General features: G+C 40.6%; 2 protein-coding genes across 6 annotated transcripts; one reads left to right on the top strand and one right to left on the bottom strand.

Moving 5' to 3' along the window:
• The first annotated feature begins 403 nt into the window (after positions 1 to 403).
• On the top strand, positions 404 to 15,153 carry LOC125145856. Of its 4 annotated transcripts, XM_047820409.1 has the most exons (6): positions 410 to 597; positions 2,428 to 2,718; positions 2,911 to 2,955; positions 3,143 to 3,187; positions 4,489 to 4,536; positions 13,632 to 15,153. In XM_047820409.1, the coding sequence occupies exons 1-6, from the start codon at positions 447 to 449 to the stop codon at positions 13,724 to 13,726; spliced, it is 675 nt and encodes a 224-aa protein (XP_047676365.1). In that variant the 5' UTR covers positions 410 to 446; the 3' UTR covers positions 13,727 to 15,153. The 4 variants fall into 4 exon arrangements, with proteins under 4 accessions (XP_047676366.1, XP_047676368.1, XP_047676367.1 ...); XM_047820410.1 differs by lacking the exon at positions 3,143 to 3,187 and having other exon boundaries at positions 404 to 597; XM_047820411.1 differs by lacking the exon at positions 4,489 to 4,536 and having other exon boundaries at positions 409 to 597.
• LOC113661703 (MAP kinase-interacting serine/threonine-protein kinase 2-like) lies at positions 14,854 to 25,783 on the bottom strand. Of its 2 annotated transcripts, none has more exons than XM_027176115.2 (12): positions 25,629 to 25,783; positions 24,999 to 25,097; positions 21,107 to 21,204; positions 20,504 to 20,583; positions 20,000 to 20,073; positions 19,813 to 19,917; positions 18,975 to 19,030; positions 18,742 to 18,837; positions 17,707 to 17,901; positions 16,911 to 17,075; positions 16,352 to 16,386; positions 14,854 to 16,008 (listed from the first exon to the last, which is right to left on the bottom strand). In XM_027176115.2, the coding sequence occupies exons 2-12, from the start codon at positions 25,078 to 25,080 to the stop codon at positions 15,765 to 15,767; spliced, it is 1,230 nt and encodes a 409-aa protein (XP_027031916.2). In that variant the 5' UTR covers positions 25,081 to 25,097; positions 25,629 to 25,783; the 3' UTR covers positions 14,854 to 15,764. The 2 variants fall into 2 exon arrangements, with proteins under 2 accessions (XP_027031916.2, XP_027031917.2); XM_027176116.2 differs by having other exon boundaries at positions 16,924 to 17,075.
• Between the last annotated feature and the right edge of the window lie 20 nt (positions 25,784 to 25,803).

The raw sequence follows: 25,803 nt of genomic DNA, 5'->3' as shown, positions 1-25,803 counted from the left end.
TGACAATTTTCAAGTTGTTATTTTCATCAGAATTTGTTCTTCAAACATAACTTTGGTTTCGGTAGCCAAAGACCTTTTTTTTATAAACTGGTTTGTAGGCATTACTTAGCTCAATGTTTAGATCTTGGTGATCACAGCGCATCACCAAATCAACCCTATTGTGACTGTGAAGCATGGCGGTTCCCCAAAAAACCTTTTTAGTGCCATAAAGTATTTGCTTCACAAGTTAATTTATTTTTTATTTTTTCATTTTTATTTATTTATTTATTTATTTGTTTGTTTGTTTGTTTATTTGTTTGTTTGTTTGTTTATTTATTTATTTATTAAAATCTGGTAGATGTGGTACGTGCTTTGGAATTTATCCAGATTTTTTTCTTCATAGTTGCATACCAGTATCGCTTAATCTTGTAGGAACAGTACTTGAAGATTAAGTTCCATTTTTTTTAATGTGTACGTACTTAGGTGATAAATTCACAAGCCTCCACTGGTCACATCCTGTTTATGTCTTCTTTGTGTTCTGTAAGTTTACAAAGTGTGAACCCAACATGTGGTTCTTCATAGTCATTGTTCTGCTCCTGTTTCCCTTCAGTTTGCAAGGTAAGTCTCAAGTAGACGAGTTTTATTTTTCTTCCTTTTGAATTAAGTTAGGTAATTAAAGTAAAAATTAAGAATAAAAAAAAACAGGAAACGCACGCTTTCTTGTTTTTTAAGACATCGTTCGGACCTCGTGATCCAGATTTCAGTCAACCGTGTAAAAAAAAATGCTGGTGACCTCAAACTAACCTTGAGTTACAAAAAACATATTGAGTTATTGAACATTTCAGATTCTCTGTTACTACAAATGAAAGTTATCATTACCTAATCACCAAATATTACCTAAATGTCAAATGTAGACACAAGATGTTTTAACAGCATGGAAAGAAAGACTTTAAGTGTTTTTATTGAAACACTTTTAAAGAATTTACCACAAGTAAATTCTAGCTCTTAATATCCAACCAACTGACCATGCGAGAGCTCCAAAGTCAAGCCTAGCATTTTTCAGTTCCCTGAGCTTCAAGTTTATTATTTATTATTTATGATTATTAAAAAATAACTCATAGGTTTTCTTTCTTGGAGCTTTGTATGTGAAGTTATCCCAATGTCCCAAAAAACAAGCAAGAAAGAAAGCATTGTAAGTTAACATGACTTTAATCTCACAGAACTGTGCTTTTTAATGACCTCTTCAAGTAAATGCAAATATTTAGCAAGGTTTTTTTTTTTTCTACACTGCTGTACAATATTAAATATTATATTTACTGAATTAGATTAGCTTCAGATCCTAATTAATAAGGTTTGACTTGGTGAAAATGCAGATCTATCTATCTTTAATTCAGTCTTATGTAACAGGTTGGAGGTTTTAATAGATCATATAATCACAAATTTACAGGTTCAATTTGAACTTAATAGTCATATTCGGTTCAACACTACATGTATATTCTAAATTAAATCCAGTCTGAATTGACTTACAATTGAAATATTTATTATAATTTACAGATTAAGTTTAAACTTAGGTCCTTATTTACAGGTTTAACTAAAATCATATGAAACAGAAGAAGTGTAAATTTAGACTTTAATTGTTAGATTTATTTTAAACGATCTGCTAAACAATGACTGAGTTTAAAATTCAGATCTAAATTTACAGTTTAAATTTAGATAATAATTTACAAACATCTGTCTAAAGTTCACCTTTTTCCCAGTTTAGTAAACGTAATTAACGAGTTCAATTTAAACAGATTTCCAATTAACAGGTTTAGTTGAACTTTAGATTTAGAGCTAATCCATTGGTGCAATTTAGGTTTAAAATGTTATGAAAATTTAAGTATAGGTTCAAATCATTGAATAATATACACAGATGTGACTGGAAAATAATTACAAAACAAGCTTGGAGAATTTTCAGGAGGTCAATTAAACAAATGTTATTTTTCAGTAAGAAGAAAAGTTCTAATAGCTTAATACTGCACTCTAACATGCAATGTACACTCACTGATATGTGAATATTTGTTATTTAAAAGATTTATTACATTATTTTATATCCAATGTGATGTTTTCACTCAGTGTAAAGAAGCGTCTGATGTCGTGTCTGTGAGTCTGATCTAAACTGAATTGTTCTTTCAGTGTGTTTTAGACGTGCATTTTTCCCTCTGTTGAGAATATTACACTGAATTTTAGTGTTGAAGATAAATCTGAGCTGCTTTTTAGATGAACAAACACTTAGAGCATCTGAGAGAGCTGGAATGGGTTTGATATCAACGTTTACTCCGAAGATACAAACATCTGTGTGGAGAAAAATAACCGTTTTTGTGCATATATCACCTCTGGTATTCTACATTAATGTTCCTTTTTAACAGCGTTTTTGTTCACACTCTTGTTTAATGCTGATCGTTTCAGAAGAGTGTCTCCACACCCTCTTGATGTCCCATAATGGGTACGTGAACGTGACGCTTGGACAGCACTTCAACCTGACCTGCACATTCACCTGCTCCACCGTGGCAGACAGAGTCCAGATGTTGAAAGGCCACTGGCTGCTAACTGAGCTGAGTTTATCCAGAGACTATCCTGAGTCTAAACACACCATTGTTCTATTCCTGCTCATTTCTGCGGTCCAACGCAACGACGCTGGACAGTACATGTGCCAGAACGACCAACAGGAGCTCTTGTCCTCTGCCACGCTCAAAATTGGTGAGTAACTTAATGCTAATTATTTAGGGCCTATGCACGATCGATTCTACTGTTCCCTGTCAGGATTATTGTTTATTTACTTTGCTTCAGAATTTTATTTCTTTGCATTTGTTTTTTTAAATATGTGAAAACGCATGAAATGTGTATCATTTTATTTACTGTTTATTGTTCTTATTTATTGTGTAATTTCAGTGGATAAAGACGAGTACATGGTAACAGACAAGGACAATATTACAGGTAAGTGATGTCCTGCTTTTATTTACAATACTTAAGAAAAGTCTAACAATGGCCCAGTAAAATATGTACATCTCCACCCTCGTTAACTCCAGGAACTATGGATATGAAATTATTCAGAAAAACATCTAAATAAACAGCTATACAAGAACCAGTGTGTTTATTGTTCTTATTTATTGTGTAATTTCAGTGGATAGAGACGAGCACATGGTGACAGACAAGGACAATATTACAGGTAAGTGATGTCCTGCTTTTATTTACAATAAAAAAAAAACAAGATTTATGGTTATTTGAGACTTCATTCAGACTTGTATTCCAAATTTCAGTCTACATTTGAATCTTAATTTCAACAATTCAGTTTATCTTATGAACCTGATTCACAAGATTTATTTTTAATTAAAAGGTTAGATTAAAGCACAGATACATGAATAACATTTACTTTAGACTTCAGTTCAAATAAAGATTGAGCTTAAAATTAGATTCAAATTAAAAGGTTAAAAATTATACACAAGTCCTAATGTTCCTGTTTGGACTAAAATTAATTCCTATATTACAAGATGAATTCTTATTCACGGTAATTAAAAATGTTGATCCTATTTTACAGATTATGATTAAACTTTGACCCTAATCCTTTTAAATCTAACTAAAACCTCATCCAAAATTACAGTAAAATAATCATGATTATTAGCCGCAGTTACCGTGACAATGACAATGACAATTTATTTATAAAGCACGATTAATTACAACTTCAGTCAACCAATGTGCTTTCCATTAGGTCGTTAAAAACAGAAAAACACACAACAAAACAAACAGAAAAATCGTACAAATATCCCATCAGCCATAAAATAAAAATGTCTTTAGCCTGGATGTAAAAATATTAAAAAGAAGAGGCTTGTCTAATGGACAGTGGCGAGACGTTCCAGAGCCCGGGGCAATACAAAAAACACGATCTCCCCTGCACTTGAGCCCTGACTTTGGGGTAAACGATAGATCCTGTTTGGAAGACCGAAGCGATCTAGTGTGATGATACTCGGTCAGTAACTCACTGAGATAAGGGGGGGGGGGGGACCAGAGATTTATAAACGAATGGTTGAAGTGATGAAGAAGCTTTCCTGTTATCATCTTCATTCTCAGTGCTTCAGGCTTTTTTTTATTAATTTATAGTCACATTTATTGTTGAGACGTGTCTAAGAATCAAGTTAGTTCCTGTTATCATTTACTTACTGTATAGCAGCTATAAACAGTTTTTCCATCACCAGCCTTTTTTTTCTCTTTTGAAATTCAGAAAAACAAGCTTTATTTGTTTATTTATTGTTTTTCTTAACCCCCCCCCCAAAAAAAAAAAAAAAAAAAAAACCTTTACCTTTGACTAATTATGACACACTGACACTGGAGACTCCTTCCATAAAACATTAAGAACACGTACACGTGGAGCCTCGGCTGTACAGTACGAGTTCCTCTGAATGAGCTGTTGCTATAGAAACGGTAAGGTATCAGGACATGTGTCTTATTAATGAATAAACGTGTGATTCGCAGAAACCCCCATCTCAGAAGTGAAATCCACCTGCAGCACAACTGTTTCATGTGAGCAGCATTTCATCTGATTTCCTTCAATAATAATAATAATAATAAAGCATAATGTGAACTGTTCCGATGCATAAATTATACAAACTTATCCAGAACTGCAAAAATAATATAAATATATCTAGTATGTAGTGTTCCTGAATATATATATATATATATATATATATATATATATATATATATATATATATATATATATATATATATATATATACAAAAGTCGTGAAAAAATTAGGACACCACATAAAATATTCAGATCTTTATTAAGAAATGTCTATTTCTGATCTTACTTTGTACCCGTAGATGAAAGCGATGCTTGTAAACGACCAAAAATAAGTTTGTTTTCACTTATTTAAAATAAGAAATCAACATAATGAGTATTTTGACAGAGGAAAAAGTTAGTACACCCTGTTCCCTAATAGCTTGTTTCCCCCTTTGGCTGAAATAACCTCAGTGAGATGTTTCTTGGACCATCTACCAGTTTCTGAAGTTCAATTCAATTCAAATCTATTTCTTTAGCTCTTTTAACAATTGACATCGTTTAAAGGACATAAACATAGAACAAAAGTTTATTATGAGAATAATATAAAGATTAAGAAAATACAAAATTCAAGATAAATATTAGATAGATTTAAATGTGTATGTATTTATCCCCAATGAGCAAGTCTGAGGTGACTCGGGTGACTGTGGGGAGGAAAAACTCCCTTAGATGGTGAAGGAAGAAACCTTGAGAGGAACCAGACTCAAAGGGGAACCTCATCGTCATCTGGGTGACACTGGGGGTGTGATTTTATATATATATACAGTCTGATAAATGTTGTTTCGATGAGGAGATTGTTGTCCTCAAAGACCACATGGAGTTAGCATCTCCTCTTTAGTATCGCAGAGTCTAACTGGTGCTGGTAGATCTCTAGATGTCTCAGGATCCTCACAGAGTCGTCCTCGTCTCAGCGGAGGTCCAAAATCTTTATCGCACAGAAGACAATCGGAGATGGTACAATTTCTAGATGCTTCAGGATGGGTAGAAAGAGAGAAGCAGTAGAGAGGAATTAACATAGCTGATGTTCATTATATTAGCAAGTACTAGATGGTAATGTGCATGTGATCAGATGTATTAGAGCACAATATTATGGTCTAAAGAGACAAGTTTTTAATCCACATTTAAACTGGGAAAGTGTGCGAACTGCGAACACTATCAGGAAGACTATTCCAAAGTTTGGGAGCTAGATAAGAAAACGCTCTACCGCCTTTAGTAGACTTAGATATTCTGGGAACTAGCAGAAGTCCTGAGTTTTGTGATCTCAGAGAACGTGAAGGATTGTAACGTGTTAGAAGACTAGTTAGATACATGGGAGCTAAACCGTTACGAGCCTTGTACGTAAGTAGCAGTAGTTTGTAGTCAATTCTAAACTTAACAGGTAGCCAGTGTAGTGTAATGATGAGTCGTAAGACTGAGGATCCATTTGCAGCTTTAATAGAAAATCTCGGAAACAACAGGCAGAGTTCAGTACCGGTAAACACGACAGTGTAGGTAAGGCAAAAACGTAGTCAGAACAACAGGCAAAAGGTCGGGGCAGGCAGAAATCAGTCGTGAGGCAAAATACAGAAACAGATCAAGAACCAGAAACAGGAATAATCAGACAACGCTCAGAATGATAGCCGTAGCAAATCAAGACTTCGCAATGGGATCAAGTTCGTTTGCTTATTTAAGTGCGCCAGCTGATAGAGAACAGCTGGTGCACTGATTAGGCTGAGCGGGGTGTAGTGGGAAGTGTAGTCCGGGAGCGCTTAGTACTCCGGAGACGATTCTCTCCGTTGTGGGTGCGGAGGTGAGGCAGGTGTGCTGATCATGACAGAGCCCCCCCCTGCGAGTGGCTCCTGACGCGAGGACGTGTGCGACGTCGAGGTCTACCACGAGACCGGGGAGCGGGCCTGTCTGGGTGGCGTAGGTGGAAGTCAGTGGTGAGTGAAGGGTCCAGGATGTCCCCTGCCTTGACCCAGGAGCGTTCTTCCGGGCCGTACAGCACCCAGTCGGCTAGGTATTCCAGGCGGCCCCGTCGGCGCCTGGAGTCCAGCAATTCGTGGACCTGGTATGCCTCTCCCTCGTTGACCAAGAGGGGTGCTGGTGGTTCGGCGGAGGTTTCTGGGTCTCTCGGTGGTCTCTCCGCGGGTTTCAGCAGTGAGGCGTGAAAGGTGGGAGATACGCGGTATGACGGGGGTAGTGCCAGGCGGTAGGAGACTGGATTAATCCGTCTGATGATTCGGAATGGGCCCACAAACCGTGGGCTGAGCTTACGACAGGGCAGACGGAGGCGGAGGTCGCGGGTGGACAGCCAGACCCACTGTCCGGGTTGGTAGTCGGGGTGCTCACGGCGGCGTCTGTCGGCCTGTGTCTTTTGCCTGCGAATGGCTCGCCGTAGCTGCCGGTGCGCCGCGCTCCACGTGTCCCCGCTGCGACGAAACCACTCGTCAACGGCTGGTAAGTCTGAGGGTGTGTCGGACCAGGGGAACAAAGGAGGTTGAAATCCCAGGACGCACTGGAATGGGGTTAGACCCGTGGCAGGTTTGAGGAGAGAATTCTGAGCATACTCAGCCCACATCAAGTATGTGCTCCAGTCGGTCTGGTTATCGTGGCAGTAGGAGCGTAGGAACCGGACGAGATCTTGGTTCAGCCGTTCCGTCTGTCCGTTGGCTTGCGGGTGGTACCCCGAGGTGAGGCAGATGTTCACGTTGAGCTGTTTGAAGAATGCCGCCCAGACTCGTGAGGTGAACTGGGGACCGCGGTCGGACACGATATCCTCAGGCAGGCCATAGTACCGGAAGACAAAGTTGCACAATGCCTCCGCGGTCTCGAAGGCTGTGGGAAGTTTCGGCATGGGGATCAGACGGCAGGCCTTGGAGAATCGGTCGATCACGGTGAGGATAACCGTGTGGTTGTTGGAACGGGGAAGGTCGGTGACAAAGTCAATTGCAATGTGGGACCAGGGGCGTTGAGGCGTGGGCAGAGGAAGCAGTAAGCCCGCGGGGAGCTGATGAGAGGGCTTAGAGGTATTGCAGATTGTACAGGCTCGGACGAATTCGCGCACGTCTGTGGCTAGAGTCGGCCACCAAAACTGGTTCTGAGCCAGGTGTAGGGTGCCTGTGACGCCGGGATGGCCGGCGCTGGGGTTGGAGTGTAGGAGCTCCAGGAGGTTCGTGCGCCAGTTCTCGGGCACATAGGTCCGGGATGGAGGGCAATTGGCAGGTGGTGGTGTGTGGGCGTTGGCCTGGGTTATTTCCGTCATGATGTCCCACTGGATGGGCACGAGGATGTGGGCTTCGGAGATGATGGGTTCAGGGCTTGTGTCCGGGCCGGGTTCACGGAACATGCGGGACAGGGCATCGGCCTTGATATTCTTGGTCCCCGGCCTGTAGGTCACCGTGAATCTGAACCTCATGAAGAACATGGCCCACCTCGATTGACGGGGATTCAGGCGTTTGGCGGCGCGAAGGTATTCCAAGTTCCGGTGGTCGGTGAGCACGGTGAACGGGTGTACCGCGCCCTCTAGCCAGTGCCGCCACTCCTCGAATGCTACCTTCATGGCTAGCAGCTCTCGGTCCCCCACGTCGTAGTTGCGTTCCGTCGGAGATAGCTTGCGAGAGAAGTATGCACACGGGAACATCTTGTTGGCCGGGCCCTGGCGTTGAGACAGTATGGCTCCCACCCCCGTATTAGAGGCGTCCACCTCTACTATGAACGGCCGGTCTGGATCCGGGTGGTGGAGAATGGGAGCTGAGGTGAAGCTCGCTTTCAAGTGCCGGAATGCCGTTATAGCTTCAAGGGACCAGGTAAGCCGAGTGGATGCTTTTTTGGTCATCGAGGTGAGCGGGGCCGCAATCGTGCTGAAACCACGGATGAAGCGGCGATAGAAATTAGCGAACCCCAGGAAGCGCTGTAACTCCTTCAGGCTCTGTGGTCGGGGCCACTGTAGTACTGCGCGCACCTTGGAGTCGTCCATGGCGACCCCCTCGGCTGAGATGACGTAGCCTAGGAAGGTCGTGGAGGTCTGGTGGAATTCGCATTTTTCGGCCTTGGCGTACAGACGGTGTTGGATGAGACGTTTAAGGACTGCCCGCACGTGCTGGGTGTGTTCCTCCATGGTCTCTGAATATATAAGGATGTCATCGATGTATACGACCACCCAGCGGTCCAGCATGTCGCGGAACACGTCATTAATGAATGACTGGAACACCGCGGGACTGTTCGAAAGGCCGAACGGCATGACTAAATATTCATAATGGCCTGATTGGGTCAAAAAGGCGGTCTTCCATTCATCCCCCTCTCTGATCCGGATGAGGTTGTAAGCGCTGCGTAAGTCCAATTTCGTGAAGTATCGGGCCTGGCGGAGCTGTTCGAGAGCCGACGGCACGAGGGGAAGAGGATACCGGAACTTGACTGTCATGTCGTTCAGCGCCCGGTAGTCAATGCATGGGCGGAGGCCTCCATCTTTTTTCTTCACGAAGAAGAACCCGGAGGATGCCGGGGAGACAGAGGGTCAGATGAAGCCCTTCTGGAGCTCCTCCTCGATGTAGGTTTTCATGGCTGCCGTCTCTGGTTGCGACAGCGGGAAGATTCTCCCTCTGGGTGGATTGGATCCAGGCAGAAGTTCTATGGCGCAGTCACTGGGCCGGTGCGGTGGCAGTTCGGTGGCCCGAGTCTTGCTGAAGGCCGCCGAAAGGTCTTGGTATTCCGCTGGGAGTTTAGAGGTGGTGGAAGTGGAGCATACAGAGAGCGTGGTGTTGGGTCGTGGGGTTTTCGGAGGCAGTGGCTGGTGTCGGTGGCATGCTTCGCCCCAGCTTGAGATGTGCAGGTCTCTCCAGGAGATGACGGGGTTGTGAAGTTGGAGCCAGGGGAAGCCTAGGATGAGGGTGTGACGCGGGGAGCGGATGATGTGGAAAGGCAGGTATTCTTGATGGTGAGGGCCCACCTGCAGCCGGAGACGCCTGGAGATGTGCGTGATGTGGCCCTCACTGAGCGGCCTGCCGTCTACCGCCTCCACTGCCAAAGGAAAAGCACATGGGGTCACTGGCACGTTATAGGCTTGCGCAAACTCCCTTGACATGAAATTGCCCGCGGCGCCGGAGTCGATTAGAGCAGACAGATTAATCATTTTCCCCCGTATTTCAACTTGTACTTGTACTACCGCGCAGTTCGAAGATTGAGGAATGAGCGGGTCAGGACTCACCGATGTGTTCCGTCTGCCGGGCGGCTTGTTGGGGCAGGCGGCCAGTCTGTGACCGGCTTCTCCGCAGTAGAGGCAGAGTTGGAAGCGGAAGCGTCTTGCTCTCTCCTCAGGCGTGAGGTGCGTGGCGTCGAGCTGCATGGGCTCGGGGTCCGCCGGTCGGGCTGTGTGAAGTGTCTCGTGCGCGTGTCGGGCGGTGTGCGTAGGAGGTCGACGTGTCCGCATCAAATTGTCAATGCGGATGGACAGGTCAATGAACTCCGTCAAATCTCTCCCTTCATCACGGCAGGCGAGCTCGGCTTGTAGATCCGGATGCAGCCCCTTGCGGTAGATCACCTTTAGGGGTCGTACGGAGCGTACGGAATGTCAGCGCGTACTCAGCGGCGGGACGGTCGCCCTGAGATACGGCCAACAAACGCTCCTCTGCGCTCTCACCCGTGGCGGAGTGCTCGAAGACGGCGCGGAATTGGGAGAGGAAGTGTTCAAACGTGGGGAAGGCGGAGCCATCCTCTTGCCAAACCGCCGTGGCCCACTCCAGCGCTTTCCCGGTGAGGAGCGTGCACACAAACGCTACGCGGCTAGCGGCGGTCGGATACAGGGACGGTTGTTGCGCCACAAAGAGCTGGCATTGCATTAAGAAACCTCCGCATTTTCCAGGATCTTCGTTAAACTTTTCCGGAAACGCGAGCCGCGGGCTGGTGACAGCTGGGGTCGCGATTGGATCGGTCGGCGGACGGGGCGCCGGTGCCGGAGGGTTCGGAGCCGCAGCGGAGCCTCGCAGACCTTGTAATGCCGCAGCGAGCTCTCCGATGAGCGAGGTAAGTCGCGTTAGTTGTTGGTGGTGTCCGGCGAGCTGCTGGGCTTGAGCGGAGAGCTGGGTGGCAAGCTGAGAGACGGCTGCTGGATCGCTTGGTGGCGAAGTCTTCTGTAATAATGAGTCGTAAGACTGAGGATCCATTTGCAGCTTTAATAGAAAATCTCGGAAACAACAGGCAGAGTTCAGTACCGGTAAACACGACAGTGTAGGTAAGGCAAAAACGTAGTCAGAACAACAGGCAAAAGGTCGGGGCAGGCAGAAATCAGTCGTGAGGCAAAATACAGAAACAGATCAAGAACCAGAAACAGGAATAATCAGACAACGCTCAGAATGATAGCCGTAGCAAATCAAGACTTCGCAATGGGATCAAGTTCGTTTGCTTATTTAAGTGCGCCAGCTGATAGAGAACAGCTGGTGCACTGATTAGGCTGAGCGGGGTGTAGTGGGAAGTGTAGTCCGGGAGCGCTTAGTACTCCGGAGACGATTCTCTCCGTTGTGGGTGCGGAGGTGAGGCAGGTGTGCTGATCATGACATGTAGAGATGATAAAATCGGGGTTATACATTCATTTTCTACCACTTTATCCGAACTTCTCGGGTCACGGGGAGCCTGTGCCTATCTCAGGCGTCATCGGGCATCAAGGCAGGATAGACCCTGGACGGAGTGCCAACCCATCGCAGGGCACACACACACTCTCATTCACTCACGCATTCACACACTACGGACAATTTTCCAGAGATGCCAATTAACCTACCATGCATGTCTTTGGACCGGGGGAGGAAACCGGAGTACCGGAGGAAACCCCCGAGACACGGGGAGAACATGCAAACTCCGCACACACAAGGCGGAGGCGGGAATCGAACCCCGACCCTGGAGGTGTGAGGCAAACGTGCTACCCACTAAGCCACCGTGCCCCCCGGGGTTATACAGTGCGGTCATATTTTCTTGTCCTGATAAGAACTCGCATGATTCATGCACTTTGACATCAGCTGTAGCAAGAGCTTTCTGTAGGTCCAGTGATGGTTTTTGGAGACGTTTTTTTAATCATCTTACAGTCTGTTCTTGTGGTGTATTTGCTTGGACGTCTTGACCCGGCCATGTTGTTTTAAATGTTCTCCACTTGTAAATGATTTTCAGACAGTAGAAAATCGGTCGATTACAAATTCTTTTTAGATCTTTTTATGTCCCTTACCAGACTCATAAATATCAATAATCTTCTTTCTGAAGGTCTCAGGGATCTCACCATAGAGAAACGTTTCACTCCAACAATTATCTGAAGTGTAAATAAGACAAGCCTTCTTCAAAATGCTCTGTGATTATGTTCTAATCATGTGCACCTGATGTGATACACCTGTAGGTCATTTTATCCATTTTAAGTATAAATAAATGTTGGGGTGTCATCATTTTTCCCCACAAGAAATTAGATTATTTTTTTTAAATTGCATTTTGCAGATCATTAAAAAAAAAGAACAAGACTTTTCTTTGGTTTTGTTTGTTTATTTTTTTTTTTACTCGAATCTTCCAATATTGTTAAAATAAAGATAGAATGCCCAAATGTTATTAAATGTTATTAAGTATTAAAAAAAAAACATAGGCTTTATTGTCGTGTCCTAATTTTTTTACATGACTGTACATATATATATATATATATATATATATATATATCAACTATATTACAGGAATAAGAAGAAAGTATCGACCAATAACAAGAATGCAAATAGAAAAAGCTTTAATAATTTAAAATAAATTTAAAAATCTTCTATTTGATTTATTTATCATTTAATTTATTTATTTATTTGGTTCTTATAAAAGGAAATATTTCATTTTTTCTCCAAGTAATTTTTGAATTTATGTGAGATAATTTATTTTTTATTACTCCAAATTGTCAAAAGAATTTAGATTTTTTTTTCTTAAAATCACATAAGTACTGAAAGTGTGAACATGATGCAGTGTGTTATTAACAGTTTCAGTAGCAGTGTGTTATTAACAGTTTCAGTAGCAGTGTGTTATTAACAGTTTCAGTAGCAGTGCGTTATTAACAGTTTCAGTAGCAGTGCCTTATTAACAGTTTCAGTAGCAGTGCCTTATTAACAGTTTCAGTAGCAGTGTGTTATTAACAGTTTCAGTAGCAGTGCCTTATTAACAGTTTCAGTAACAGTGCCTTATTAACAGTTTCATTAGCAGTGCCTTATTAACAGTTTCAGTAACAGTGCGTTATTAACAGTTTCAGTAGCAGTGCGTTATTAACAGTTTCAGTAGCAGTGCGTTATTAACAGTTTCATTAGCAGTGCCTTATTAACAGTTTCAGTAACAGTGCGTTATTAACAGTTTCAGTAGCAGTGCGTTATTAACAGTTTCAGTAGCAGTGCGTTATTAACAGTTTCACTAGCAGTGCGTTATTAACAGTTTCAGTAGCAGTGCGTTATTAACAGTTTCAGTAGCAGTGCCTTATTAACAGTTTCAGTAGCAGTGCGTTATTAACAGTTTCAGTAGCAGTGCGTTATTAACAGTTTCAGTAGCAGTGCCTTATTAACAGTTTCAGTAGCAGTGCGTTATTAACAGTTTCAGTAGCAGTGCGTTATTAACAGTTTCAGTAGCAGTGCGTTATTAACAGTTTCAGTAGCAGTGCCTTATTAACAGTTTCAGTAGCAGTGTGTTATTAACAGTTTCAGTAGCAGTGCCTTATTAACAGTTTCAGTAGCAGTGCCTTATTAACAGTTTCAGTAGCAGTGTGTTATTACTGTAACAGTTTCAGTAGCAGTGTGTTATTAACAGTTTCAGTAGCAGTGTGTTATTAACAGTTTCAGTAGCAGTGCCTTATTAACAGTTTCAGTAGCAGTGCCTTATTAACAGTTTCAGTAGCAGTGCCTTATTAACAGTTTCAGTAGCAGTGCCTTATTAACAGTTTCAGTAGCAGTGCGTTATTAACAGTTTCATTAGCAGTGTGTTATTAACAGTTTCAGTAGCAGTGCCTTATTAACAGTTTCAGTAATCTGTTCTTCCATAGTTTTGAATTTGAAATGCTGCTTAAAGTTACTTTTTGTTTTCTCTCACTTAGGGAACGCTCCTCTGTGGTACTTATTGTGCAAGATGGTGCTTTTCCTCATCTGTTCACTGATTGTGGTGTTGAAGAAAGCCTGTTCGAACCCGTGAGCGACGATTCCTTCGTCAGCAGCCACCTCGGGCGCCATTAAACTCTTAAAACTCCTGAAAATTCGATTCAATTCAATTCGATTTATTTCTATAGCGCTTTTAACATTTTCCCATTGTCTCAAAGCAGCTTTACAGAAGTATGGAAACAGAATAGAGAGAAAAAGAAATACATATATAATAATAATAATCATAAGAAGAATAAGAAATAAGGATAAAAATAAATAAATTAATGTATAAAATTAAAGTTTAAAATTAATTAAAAAAAAGATTTACTTAAAATACTATATATCCACCGGGCGATGAGACTCCAGCCAGTGGTAGAAGATCAGGATTGACAAAATGAAAGTTTATTTTATGTATTTTCATTTAAAACATTAACATATTTCAGATCGTTAGCACAGAGTTTGCAAAAACACAAAATGCAATTAACTAGCATGCATGCTACCAGCACAACAACTTATTACTGACTCACTTCCTTTTTTTAATCTAGAATCTAAAAGTTTTATCTGTAATTTGGGTTAAACGTTTGGACTGAACTGTTTTAATCTACATTGTCATTATCATCCAAAATAAACAGAAGAATAAAAGAACTCGCTTTTCTTTATCTCATAGTCTTTGGAAGAAAAAAAAAAAAACAATGCAATTTCCTCTTCTGGATTATTCTGAAGGTGTGTTAATGTTTTTCTTTTCATAATCTATGATGTACAAATTGTGGAAAAGGATAAACAAATTTGTCTGAAGAAATCTAAACCTTAACATAAAAATATGAATTTTAAAATAATTGTAGTGATTAGTTCATAGCATTAGAGAAGACGCTGAAGATCATTAGCATCAGGAAGACGCTGTATTCTGTACCTGAATTTGCACGTCTTCGTAAACAACCACAATCTGATCGGATTCATGTATTTTTTTTAAATCATAATTATTCATGCTAAAACACTTTACATTTTTTTGAATTTGTTCTTGGATTTTTTTTCTTTTGTAGTTCATGCTTCAATATTTCTCACAGATTAAGGCGTTTACTTATTTTCTTTTTTAAAATATCTATAATGTATAAGATCTAGAAAACATGCACTGGTTATTTGTAAACAGCTTTTTTCATAAAAAAAAAATTGGAAAAGTCAGAGTTTGAATTGTTCATGCTCTTTATTTGGAGAGTCGCTGTGCAAAAATCACATTTAACCAAAAATTCAACAATGTGACAAACATTTGTCTCTTAATTTTGTAAAAAAAATAAAATGAATAGAAATAAATAAAAAAAAATAGCTTGCTGGTGCACAGTGGAGCATGAAATACAATTATTGGACATAAATGAAGAAAAATGGGGGAAAAAAGGAATAAAGTCTCTCCCAGAATACAAAAAATAAAGATGAGTTTGATTCACAAAAAAATAAATAATCTCTTCATTTTTCAGTCTCTTCCATTTTATGCCTACACAGTAAGCTGAACATCAGTGATACTGTGGGTGACATTGTGTTTATATCAGACACAAATACTGGAAACTGGGCAAAAACCTAATAATGGAATAATGGAAACACTGACAAAAGAGATGAAGACTAAATTAACTCATGGTACTAAATAAAAAAATCTCAAATATAAAATTTAAATCAATAAAAAAAATCCAAAAGGTAAAAAGTTCAGAGCACAAAATAAGAATAAATATATTTACATATGAAAAACAATTAGTGCTGGTTGGGTCAATAATGTTCCAGAAGTTTCTTGCCTCCTGATGCAGCAATAAAGAACACAGCAGTACATCTGATGTAAATCTTTACCTTTTTCTTATTATTAAGAAAAGATAAAGATGTAAAATGTGTTTTTTTAAAAAAAGAACTAAATATTAAGAAAATAAAACGTGTCCTAATTAAACTAGGAGATAATCTGACATTATGTGTCAGGAGATTAACATTCATTGAAGTGTGTGTGTGTAAGCTCATTGAATCAGACGGCATTATTATTGCGCATTACTTCCGTCCTGCTTACAAAGTTCATGCATCTGGAACAGTGTTTGACACACTGACGTGATGACGCAGGGACATTAGGTAGCTCCTCCGACCGTGAGCAGAGGGCTGAGGAGGTGACGGCTTCTCTCCCTGCGCCGCTCAGCCAATCGTGACAGACGCAGCGAGTTCGGAGACGCATGGTAGAACAGGAAGGAACGAAATCCAAAATGGTTCCTATCCTTCTCCTCAGACTCATCGTTCAGTTCCCGCTGGACCAACTGACGGTTCACGGCCACCACCTGAGCGGTGAAGAACGTGAGGTCCTGGACACACGATTCCCTGCGAGAGGAAAACGGACCAAAGACACAACAAATGTTTCTTTCACATGTTATATCCAAGGTCACAAGAAAGAGACACCGAACTGCTGTGATGTAAATGAATCAAGTTTTAAAAGGCTTTAAAATTTAATCTAAATAAGATTTATGCATGTAACATTTAACAGTGATGCTATGGACACTGGTTAAACCCTGAATTCTTTACAGAATCGTGAGTGGACCAAGAGGTGAACCCTGAGGGACTCCATGAAAATTCTCTCCATAAAAAGCGCAGCTTTTATTAACATGTAAGAATTTTTTTTTTTAAAAAAAACCTTAAAAATAAAAATATCGGTACAGGAACTCACCTTGAATGCAGTGTCGGTGTTGTGCTTTGAGCATGCTGAGAGAAACGAAAGAAAAGAAAGACCGGCAATTAGACCACAAAACACAATCACTCATGTTTCCATCTTAGCAACATGACAAAATATTTAAGTGCTGTTCTTAACTGTTATAAGGCTAAATCTGAGGTTAGCTACAAGCCCTAAGACGACTTCAAATGTGTTGTTTAGCATAAAAAATAAATAAATAAAAACAAAAACAATAAAACCTTTAAAGATTTTTAGCTGCTAATTAACACCAAACATTCTAGCTAGAAAACAAGGTAATGTTTGAACACCCCTACAAAATGTTCAGAATCAAGGGCACACTGGTTTAGCTAAACAGATAACGTGTTTAAATAAACTTTACACTCCATACAAATCACAGTAGTAAGAAAGTGAGACTTAGCATGAGGTTATCATACTGATGGCACCAATAACATTATAAATAAGCTACTAGGTGTTTAAACCATCCAGGTGTCCACATTTCCAGCAGCATGTACTTATCCAAATGATCTAGCTGACAGTGACGGTGGATGTGTCGTACCCCCTGTACCCACAGGTGCTCGAGGACCTGCTCCGCACTCAGCCGCTGTTTAGCATCCCGCACTAACAGTTTGCAAACAAGATCTTTAGCCTCAGCAGAGATGTGAGCCCAGTCCTTCTCTGGAAACTCGTATTTTCCTTCTTGAATGTTCTCAAACAGCATGATCTGGGTGGAAACAGAAAGAAGTTATTGGCATTGTGAAGGAAGTCTCAGCCTCAGAGGTCACTCCCACAGACCGATGGTAAACTTCTGATGCCACACAATCAGAAACTTCAGGAGTCGTCCGATTGGTTGGATTCTACAGGAAGTTAGGGAGACACATTTTTGAAGATTCTCTTGGAAACAAAGCCCAAGTGACACTGTTCCCTCATGGAGAAAGGAAGCCGTCGTGTTTACAGTGGACGATCATGAGGATCTAAACACTGGATTTTCCATTTTTATGACTTTCTTAAATGAACCTCTGGTTGCACATGCTGTGTTTATGTGAATATAAACATACGCTAAACATTACGCTGAACAAAATGCTTTACGTGTCACACAGACACTCTCTTGGGTGGTTCCTCAGCCAATAAACGCTGTTGAGTTCAAAACGATTTCAAACTTCTGCCGTCAGTCTGAAGATCAGACTGCGTGAGACTACAGTGACTCTGTATTCTGATTGGTCAGAAGGTGCTGAATCATTTTCTACATGTTCTCCGAGCTATAAACATGCAGTTATAGGATAATATTCAACTCCACTTCATCAGATCATCAGTCACGGATTACACATCTACAGTATGTTTGAGCTTCGACCCACCTGGCACTGGTGGCACGGTTCCCCCTGATCCCAGCCACACCCGGTACCGCAGTGACCCGTGAATGGTGGAGATCCACTGAGCAGGATGTAGAGGACGACGCCGAGACTCCACAGATCACAGCGTTTATCGTAAACACTGATCTCCTCATTAAACACCTCCACCACCTCAGGGGCCATGTACTCGGCCGAACCGCACTGAAATACGGAGTACAGGAAAACACTGAGGTTCAGGAAAAGTTTTAAACCACATTTACCATTTATACATTTATTTCCATTTACTTTCACACCTGTTGAGTAATTCAGTTTATTGTAATTCTATTTCTGCCAATACGTTAAAAAAAAGAGAAAAAAATCATGTATCAATATTATCCTGTAATTCATTCATTCATTTCCTACCGCTTATCTGAACTTCTCGGGTCACGGGGAGCCTGTGCCTATCTCAGGCGTCATCGGGCATCGAGGCAGGATACACCCTGGACGGAGTGCCAACCCATCACAGGGCACACACACACACACTCATTCACTCACACACTACGGACAATTTTCCAGAGATGCCAATCAACCTACCATGCATGTCTTTGGACCGGGGGAGGAAACCGGAGTACCCGGAGGAAACCCCCGAGGCACGGGGAGAACATGTAAACTCCACACACACAAGGCGGAGGTGGGAATTGAACCCCCAACCCTGGAGGTGTGAGGCGCACATGCTAACCACTAAGCCATCGTGCCTCCTATTATCCTGTAATATTATTTATAAATGTTTTGTGGGATGTTTTTTTTTATCAATGCATCAGACATTTTTAAGCAGAAAAAAGAATCTCATTTAAAACTGGGGTAGATTCTCCCTTTCACCCCGCTCCATGTCCCCCCCCCCATTCACTTTCTCTAATTTTCCAGAATTCTCTCATTCTCTTGCACACACACACACACACACACACACACACACACACACACACACACACACACACACACACACACACACACACACACACACACACACTTCTCTCCCTCCCTCTCTGCGTGTTCAGTATTTACCGGAGTGAGTAGCTGAGGACTGGAGATGAGGTCACTGTCACTGCTCATCTTCATCCCACTGCCCAGGTCAAAATCACAGATCTTCACTGGACACATCTGAGACACAGAAGAAATCAGCTGCTAATGTTAACAAGAATTATTAAAAAACTAATAAAGTATTATATAAACAAAAATATTCAGTGTGTCTGAAAGCGCGCGCGTGTGTGTGTCCGTCCGTCCGTCCTGACACTCACCCTGTCACTATGCTCACAGAGGATGTTCTCAGGCTTCAGGTCTCTATGTGCCATTCCTACGTCACACAGTCACATGACTAACATTAATAAACAAATTTCCTTTATAACAGCCAACAAACTCTAGACCATTGTTCAGGACGTGCTGAGAGTCTCATGTGTTCTTTAACTTTATTTTGGAATTTCAATCTAGCTAAATAATGGAACTTCACTTCCACAAACCCCACCCACTCACTTGAGGACATGCCTCCTAACTGTCAGTTCAGTGCAAAACATCTTAATTATGAAACTAATACTAATGAAGAAAATAAATAAATAAATATTAAATAAATTAAATATGAGTAAGACCAATTTTTTTTATTTATAAAGCAAGTATAATTTCATTTATTGTATGTATTTGTAGCAGCAATTCTATACTGGAAAATTAATAAAAAAAATAAACAAACACAAACCTTTAAAATAAGTAAACAAAAATGTGATTTTTGTAAACAATTTATCTGTTTTATATATTTTTATATATTTTATATAGAATTTATATCAAGAATAAAATTTAATATTAAAAGAATAAATTAAACACATTTATTCTAATAAAATAATGAAAATTAAAAAAAAAAATACAATAAATAAATAAATAAATAAATTTGATTTTTGCATCCATTTTATCCGGATCAGGAAAACAAAACATTATTACATTAAAACAAACACCCAAATTGGCATCTTTTTAAACAATAAACAGGGAGAACAAATTTTCGGGCTTTAAGAAAAATATTTCTTTATCCTTCCCCCCCATATCCTTCAGAATCTTTTGTGCTTGTGCTGTGATTCAGATCTGCTGACTGACCTTTACTGTGCAGGAAGTGTAAAGCGCTGGCGATGTCCTGCACCACAGCACTGACTTCCTGTTCACTAAAACTCTGCCTTCTGTGAATGTGAGTCAACAGTGAACCTAAAAAAAACCCCCCACAAAAATCAAGTCTTAAAATAAGCTTTAAGAGGCATCAAAATGAGGACAAAGCAGACTGACGAACCTCCTCTGAGCTTCTCGAACACTAAGTAGAATCTGTCGTCTTCTTCAAAAAACTCCACCAGCTCCAGAATGTTTCTGCAACAAACAAAAACAACATTCACTCATATCATACAGTACTGTTACAGCAGATGTACTGACCTCAACAATAAACAAAACAAACAAACAACAAATAAAATAACACGCTCATTATGTTACTGAGAAACTACAACTCCTGTGAGTTGTAGATGTGAGAAAGCCTTAACACTGGAGACTCCTTCCACGAAATTTAACGTCTTTTTACAAACAAGTACATGCGAATGAGCTGTTGCTATGGAAACGGTAACAGAGCTAGCGCGGTAATATAAACCTGTGCTAATGTCAGGGCTGCTGTTACAGAAAAATCAAACACCTTCTGACCAATCAGAATCCAGAATTTAAAGCTGTTGTGAAAAGCAAAATAAATTATTAATCCTCGGTGTGTGTGTGTGTGTGTGTGTGTGTGTGAGTGTGTGTGTGTGAGAGATACCTGTGGCCTTGGCACTGATAGAGAATCTCCACCTCTCTAAAAACACGACTTCTGCTCAGGCCAGGCCTCTTCTCGATAATCTGGAACACACACACAAAACATAATTAAGTGCAAAGAAAAAGACCAGATTTTTATAAATCAGCAGAAATTTCCACAGAATCACCTGAAAAGACAAACAGTAAACACACATACACGATTCATCTCATTCCAAAAGTTTGCATCCCCTCTAAAATTCCTCAATAGACAAAAAACACAATTTTTTCCAATATATATAAATAAGTCATTAATAAAAGCAGAAAAAAATGTAAAAACAATGTTTGAACCTCACAATGCTATTCCATTAAAAACAAAAGAAAACAAATAGAAAAATAAATGAACACAAAGATTATAATTCAAACAGAGGGTGCACAAACTTTTACATTCGAGTTAATGAAATAAAAATCTGTAGCCTTAGCATGACTTTGATTAGATATTGTTTACAATTTGCCTAATTTTCACCTTATAGATGAATTTCATTTCTATTTTGTCAAACAAATGATTTCTGCTCTTCATCCCAAAACCTTTTCCTCCTGGTCATCTTCCATCTTCCCACAGCAAGCTCACCTTCACTGCATACTCTGTCCTGGTGCTCAGACAGACGCACGTCTGCACGACCGCGTACGCTCCTTCTCCCAGAACCTCATCCTGGAGTCTGTAGACATCTGAATACATCAAGGAGAAAAGCTTAAAGATGATTCATTGGATTGCATCATAGTTAAAAAAAAAAAATATATATATATATATATAAATAAATATATATTTATTTATATATATAAATTTCTATTTTTCTATAAAATAGAAATATTAGTTACAACAGGATGAATTCATTCACATTCCTTCATCTTGGTTTATATGTATGACTCAAATGTTTGAAACAAATATTTTAAGAGATTTTTGGCGCCCCCTGCTGCTTGGATGGAAAATTACAACAAAAACGCGTCATCCGGGAGTTTTAGTTTAATAACGGATTAAATAAATGTTCAGTGAAGAAACCATGTGTCAAATCAAATGAAATAAAAAAAAAAATCAAACTAAACTCCAAAAAGACTCAAATAATCACAAAGATACGACATGGGTTGTAATTTATGCAGGCAAAAACAATTTTGCATCTCCTGCTCCAACTGGCTTGACAAAACTGGCGTAAAAAACAAACAAACGAAAAAACCCCCATAGACCCACCTGGGTGCATTCTGGGTCTTGCCGTGGAACATTACACATCTGCGAGCTCAATGTAATCATTGTCATCAAGTGCAGCAATTTCAAGTCCGGAGATGATGTTTGTGCTCACAATGTTCTTGTGTCCCATTGTTCGCAGCAGAATGCTTGCTCTCTTTCCTTTCACATTTAATTTTCTTGACAAGTTTTGTGTGCAAAATGTGCCGGTGCTGCCCGGATCCAAAAAGGCATACGTTTGCACAGCCATGTTACTCTTTTGGCTCCTGACATGGACAGCAACAATAGAGAGCACTGAAGGATCTTGGTCACCGGCTCCAATATGGCCACAGGTTTGAGTCGATGTATCTGAAACACTGACAGGCTGCTGGGGTCGCTTGGAGGATGTGCCCTCTTGTTCAATGTAAAGGACAGCAGGGGTGCCTTTGGTGACATACAGAACATTTTATTCTGTTCCTGCATTCTTTACTTGTATGGCCGACTTTTAGACATCCGATGCAAATCCCCTTCTCTTTATTAAAGTGCACTTTGTCTTTGTGTGACTTATCTTTGAATTGAAAACACATCCATTGTGTGATGAGTCAGTTATTATTATATCAGTCATGAGACAAAATAAAGGATAATTTAGAGGACGTTTTTATTTCCTGTTTTGTTTACTGTAACGTTGGTGGCAAAACTCCTTTTCTTTTGCTTTAGGTGTCTGCCATTAGTGCTCTTGGGTATGGAGTGCTGGAGGTCTTGGATGTTGCCAAAAAGTGGATCAGATGCAATTTTTAAACTCGTTTTTCAATGAAGGCAACATCAATAAACGATCATCTCTGACCACGCTTCTCCTGAAGATCACAAGCCACACTTTCCCTTAGTTTGTAAGGCAGCTTTAAGATGATGTGCATGTTTGTTGGCAAATCCAGCTCTTTCATATGAGAAATGTGCTCTGTTAAATTTGAGCATCCTCTGAGAAACAGGGAAAATGACTGCAGTGCTTTAAAATCCTCACCTTTTATTGATGGTTAGTTGTGGATCTTCTCCATATATGCATATGCGATTTTATGGTCGTTACCAAAATGTTCTGCAAGAAGACTTAGCTCTTTGATATCCCTGGTCTGCTGGCAACTGTAAACCAGGTCTCTTTGCTGCCCCCTGGTGTATTGCTCAAGGAAGTGCAGATTGTCACTCCAGTTCGAGCTCTTGGCTTCCACACCATACTCAAATGCCCATATGAATGACCTATATTGGAGGAGGTCTCAGATTTTGCTGGACCAACATCGCAGTGATGTCATTTTGCCTTTGCATGATGTCGATTATGCTGGCTTGTTGTTCAACTTCTGGTTGCAAATTTGCATTTTTTCGTTAGATAGGCTGAGCCGTTTCACTGATATTCAAATCTGCATTTTCATTTTGATATACATTCTGAAATAAAAATGCAGTGGTTGCACTGTGGTGGGAAAATACGCATCATTGACTGTCTCTTTGCTCTGGAACAAAATTCAGCACATGGATTCAACTTTACTACTGTGGTGACAGAGTTTATAAGAATATATATTGAAAAAAGAAAGTGAAAGTGACACGACATACGACTAAGTATGGTGAAACATACTCAGAATTCGTTCTCTGCATTTGACCCATCCAAAGTCCACACACCGCAGTGAACACACACCGTGAACACACCCGGAGCAGCAGGTTTAGAGCCACAGTGAAAAGAATTTATATCCAAAAGCAGCTTTATCAGCTTCCACCTTTAAGCGCATTGACTCTGTGGTGGAGATGCACGATGTTTGAGAGCCCGTCTTGGATGACTGATTTTACAGTGCGTACATCGGAGACACGTTGTCCGAATTTGGAGACATTGATGCCCCACATCACACAAATTCACAGTAAGTGTTCACTTTATTTGCAAAGTATTCATTTTGTTTTTTCAGTTCATCGGGGGGGGGGGGGGGGCTGTCACTTGATTTCATCAAACTGTTTAGGTCCTCCATTAACCTTTTTGCTTGTTTGCTCCCTTTTCCTCTTGGCACGTTTCAATTTGAACGCTCAAGGCCTTAGGCGTATATTTTTGACTATTTTCCGTAGCTGTTATATCCGACATTTTCAAACTTGAACACTTTAAACTGCTTGCTGCGTTTTGCTCCAATCCACAGTGAGGAAGGGGCACAGTGTTGCAAACAATATTTGTTATTCAATACTTTATTGTTCCAGTTGTTGCATGGTGGTGTGTAAAGGTACTGCACTTTTGATCCAGTCTTTAATTCAACTCCTCTTGACAATTGTATTTCAGTATGGATTGCAATCAAACCCCAATAGTTTGGCCGTTATCCTGTACAGCATTAGCAGTCATAATTACATACATTTGTCTTTGAAGGGAGGGGGAACACTGTTTGTGGGCAAGGCCTTTCCCACCATCAGCATCCAGATAACAAAGGCCATGAATTAAACGATCACTACGCAGCCATCAGAGCATCGATCAACAATCCACAAGATATAACTTTGATAAATCGTTCTTGAGGTCCTCGGGCAGGTTTTTTACTGTTGTAGTGACCATTTGTCAAATCAAATGAAACACAAACATTTAAGTGAAGTGAAGTGACATACGGCTAAGTACGGTGACCCGTACTCAGAATTCGTTCTCTGCATTTGACCCATCCAAAGTGCGCACACACACACACACACACACAGCAAAGACACACCCGGAGCAATGGGCAGCCATTTATGCTTCGGCGCCCGGGGAGCAGTTGGGGGGGGTTTGGTGCCTTGCTCAAGGGCACCTCAGTCGTGGCCGGCCTGAGACGCGAACCCACAAGCTTAGGATTACGAGTCAGACTCTCTAACCATTAGGCCACAACTGCCCCCCAAACTAAATTAATCGACATTAATCAAACTAAACTCCAAAATAACTCAATCACCACGATACACCATGGGTTGTGGTTTACACAGTTAAAGGATTGAGTCCAAGCTAGATGATGCATTTCGTGAGCTTCCCCCCCACATCTCCTGCTCCTTGTGTCCAACTGGCTTGACAAAACTGTTTTTTTAAAAAAAAAACATAGGCCCACCCGGGTGCATTCTGGGTTTCCACAACTGAATCCCTTTTATCCCCTAGGTGCACATGGCCTAACCCAATAGAAAAGAAACACTATAAAGTGCTGAACCAATCAAATTAGCAGATTACTAAGTAAACATATTCTAATTAACATAAATTAACATAAAAGACCAAAATGTAGGAGCAATATGCAGCTTGCCATCTGCTATTCAAGATTCCCTCAAGTTAAAACCCTCAGCTTGCCTTCAAATCGTCTGCTGAAGCAGTTCGTTCCTCTGCATCTCTTTTTCTTCTTGTTTCTCCTCTTAAAGTCAGGGAAGTCCATGAGCTCGTATAAAATGTCTAGAGAACAGAGGAGAAAAGCTTTAAAGGCAGTGCAGCATACAGAAACGTTACAACAACAATATTTGTGTAAATTCAGAGAGATAAATCAGGTGAATTTATAACTTATCGTAACTTTTATACCGTGAGCCACCTTGTGGATAAAAACGGTACTGCAGTTTTACTGGTATACATATTTAATCATACAATCATAGCTCAAATTATAGAATGCTATTATAAATGTTCGATTGTAAATGTGACATATTTTGGGGAAAAGATACAACAGGAAACATTTAGAAGGAAACCAATATTCTGGTAAGTAGAGAAAGTCCAAGTGAGACAGAAAAAAATCTCAACTAAGAGGAGAGTTGTTTAGTTATTTGGTTTGAAGTGCATCAAACCTTGATAGCTTGCCTATTACTGCCCAAAAAAAATTCTTCCTTGGACTTTAAATTAAAATTTTCCCAATTCATTAAATTTCACAATTTACTCAAATTACAGGCAATTACCGATTTTTAAAACTACATCCTACACAATACCACACAGTCTTACCCAATTAATGTTTTAAACCAGTTAAACACCAGTTATCAGATGTCTTTCCCCCAGTTTAATCCCGTTTAAATAAATGACTCTTTTCTCCTAAAATTAAGCAATCGAAGTGCGTCTCTGTATTTATAACCTTTTCTCTTAAAGCCCCGCCCATTCTCTGTCTTTTATCCAATTAAAT

The sequence above is a fragment of the Tachysurus fulvidraco genome, chromosome 11 (assembly GCF_022655615.1).
Source record: "Tachysurus fulvidraco isolate hzauxx_2018 chromosome 11, HZAU_PFXX_2.0, whole genome shotgun sequence".
In the NCBI taxonomy this organism is placed as follows: Eukaryota; Metazoa; Chordata; class Actinopteri; order Siluriformes; family Bagridae; genus Tachysurus; species Tachysurus fulvidraco.
This window is presented reverse-complemented; position numbering and strand designations above follow the sequence as displayed.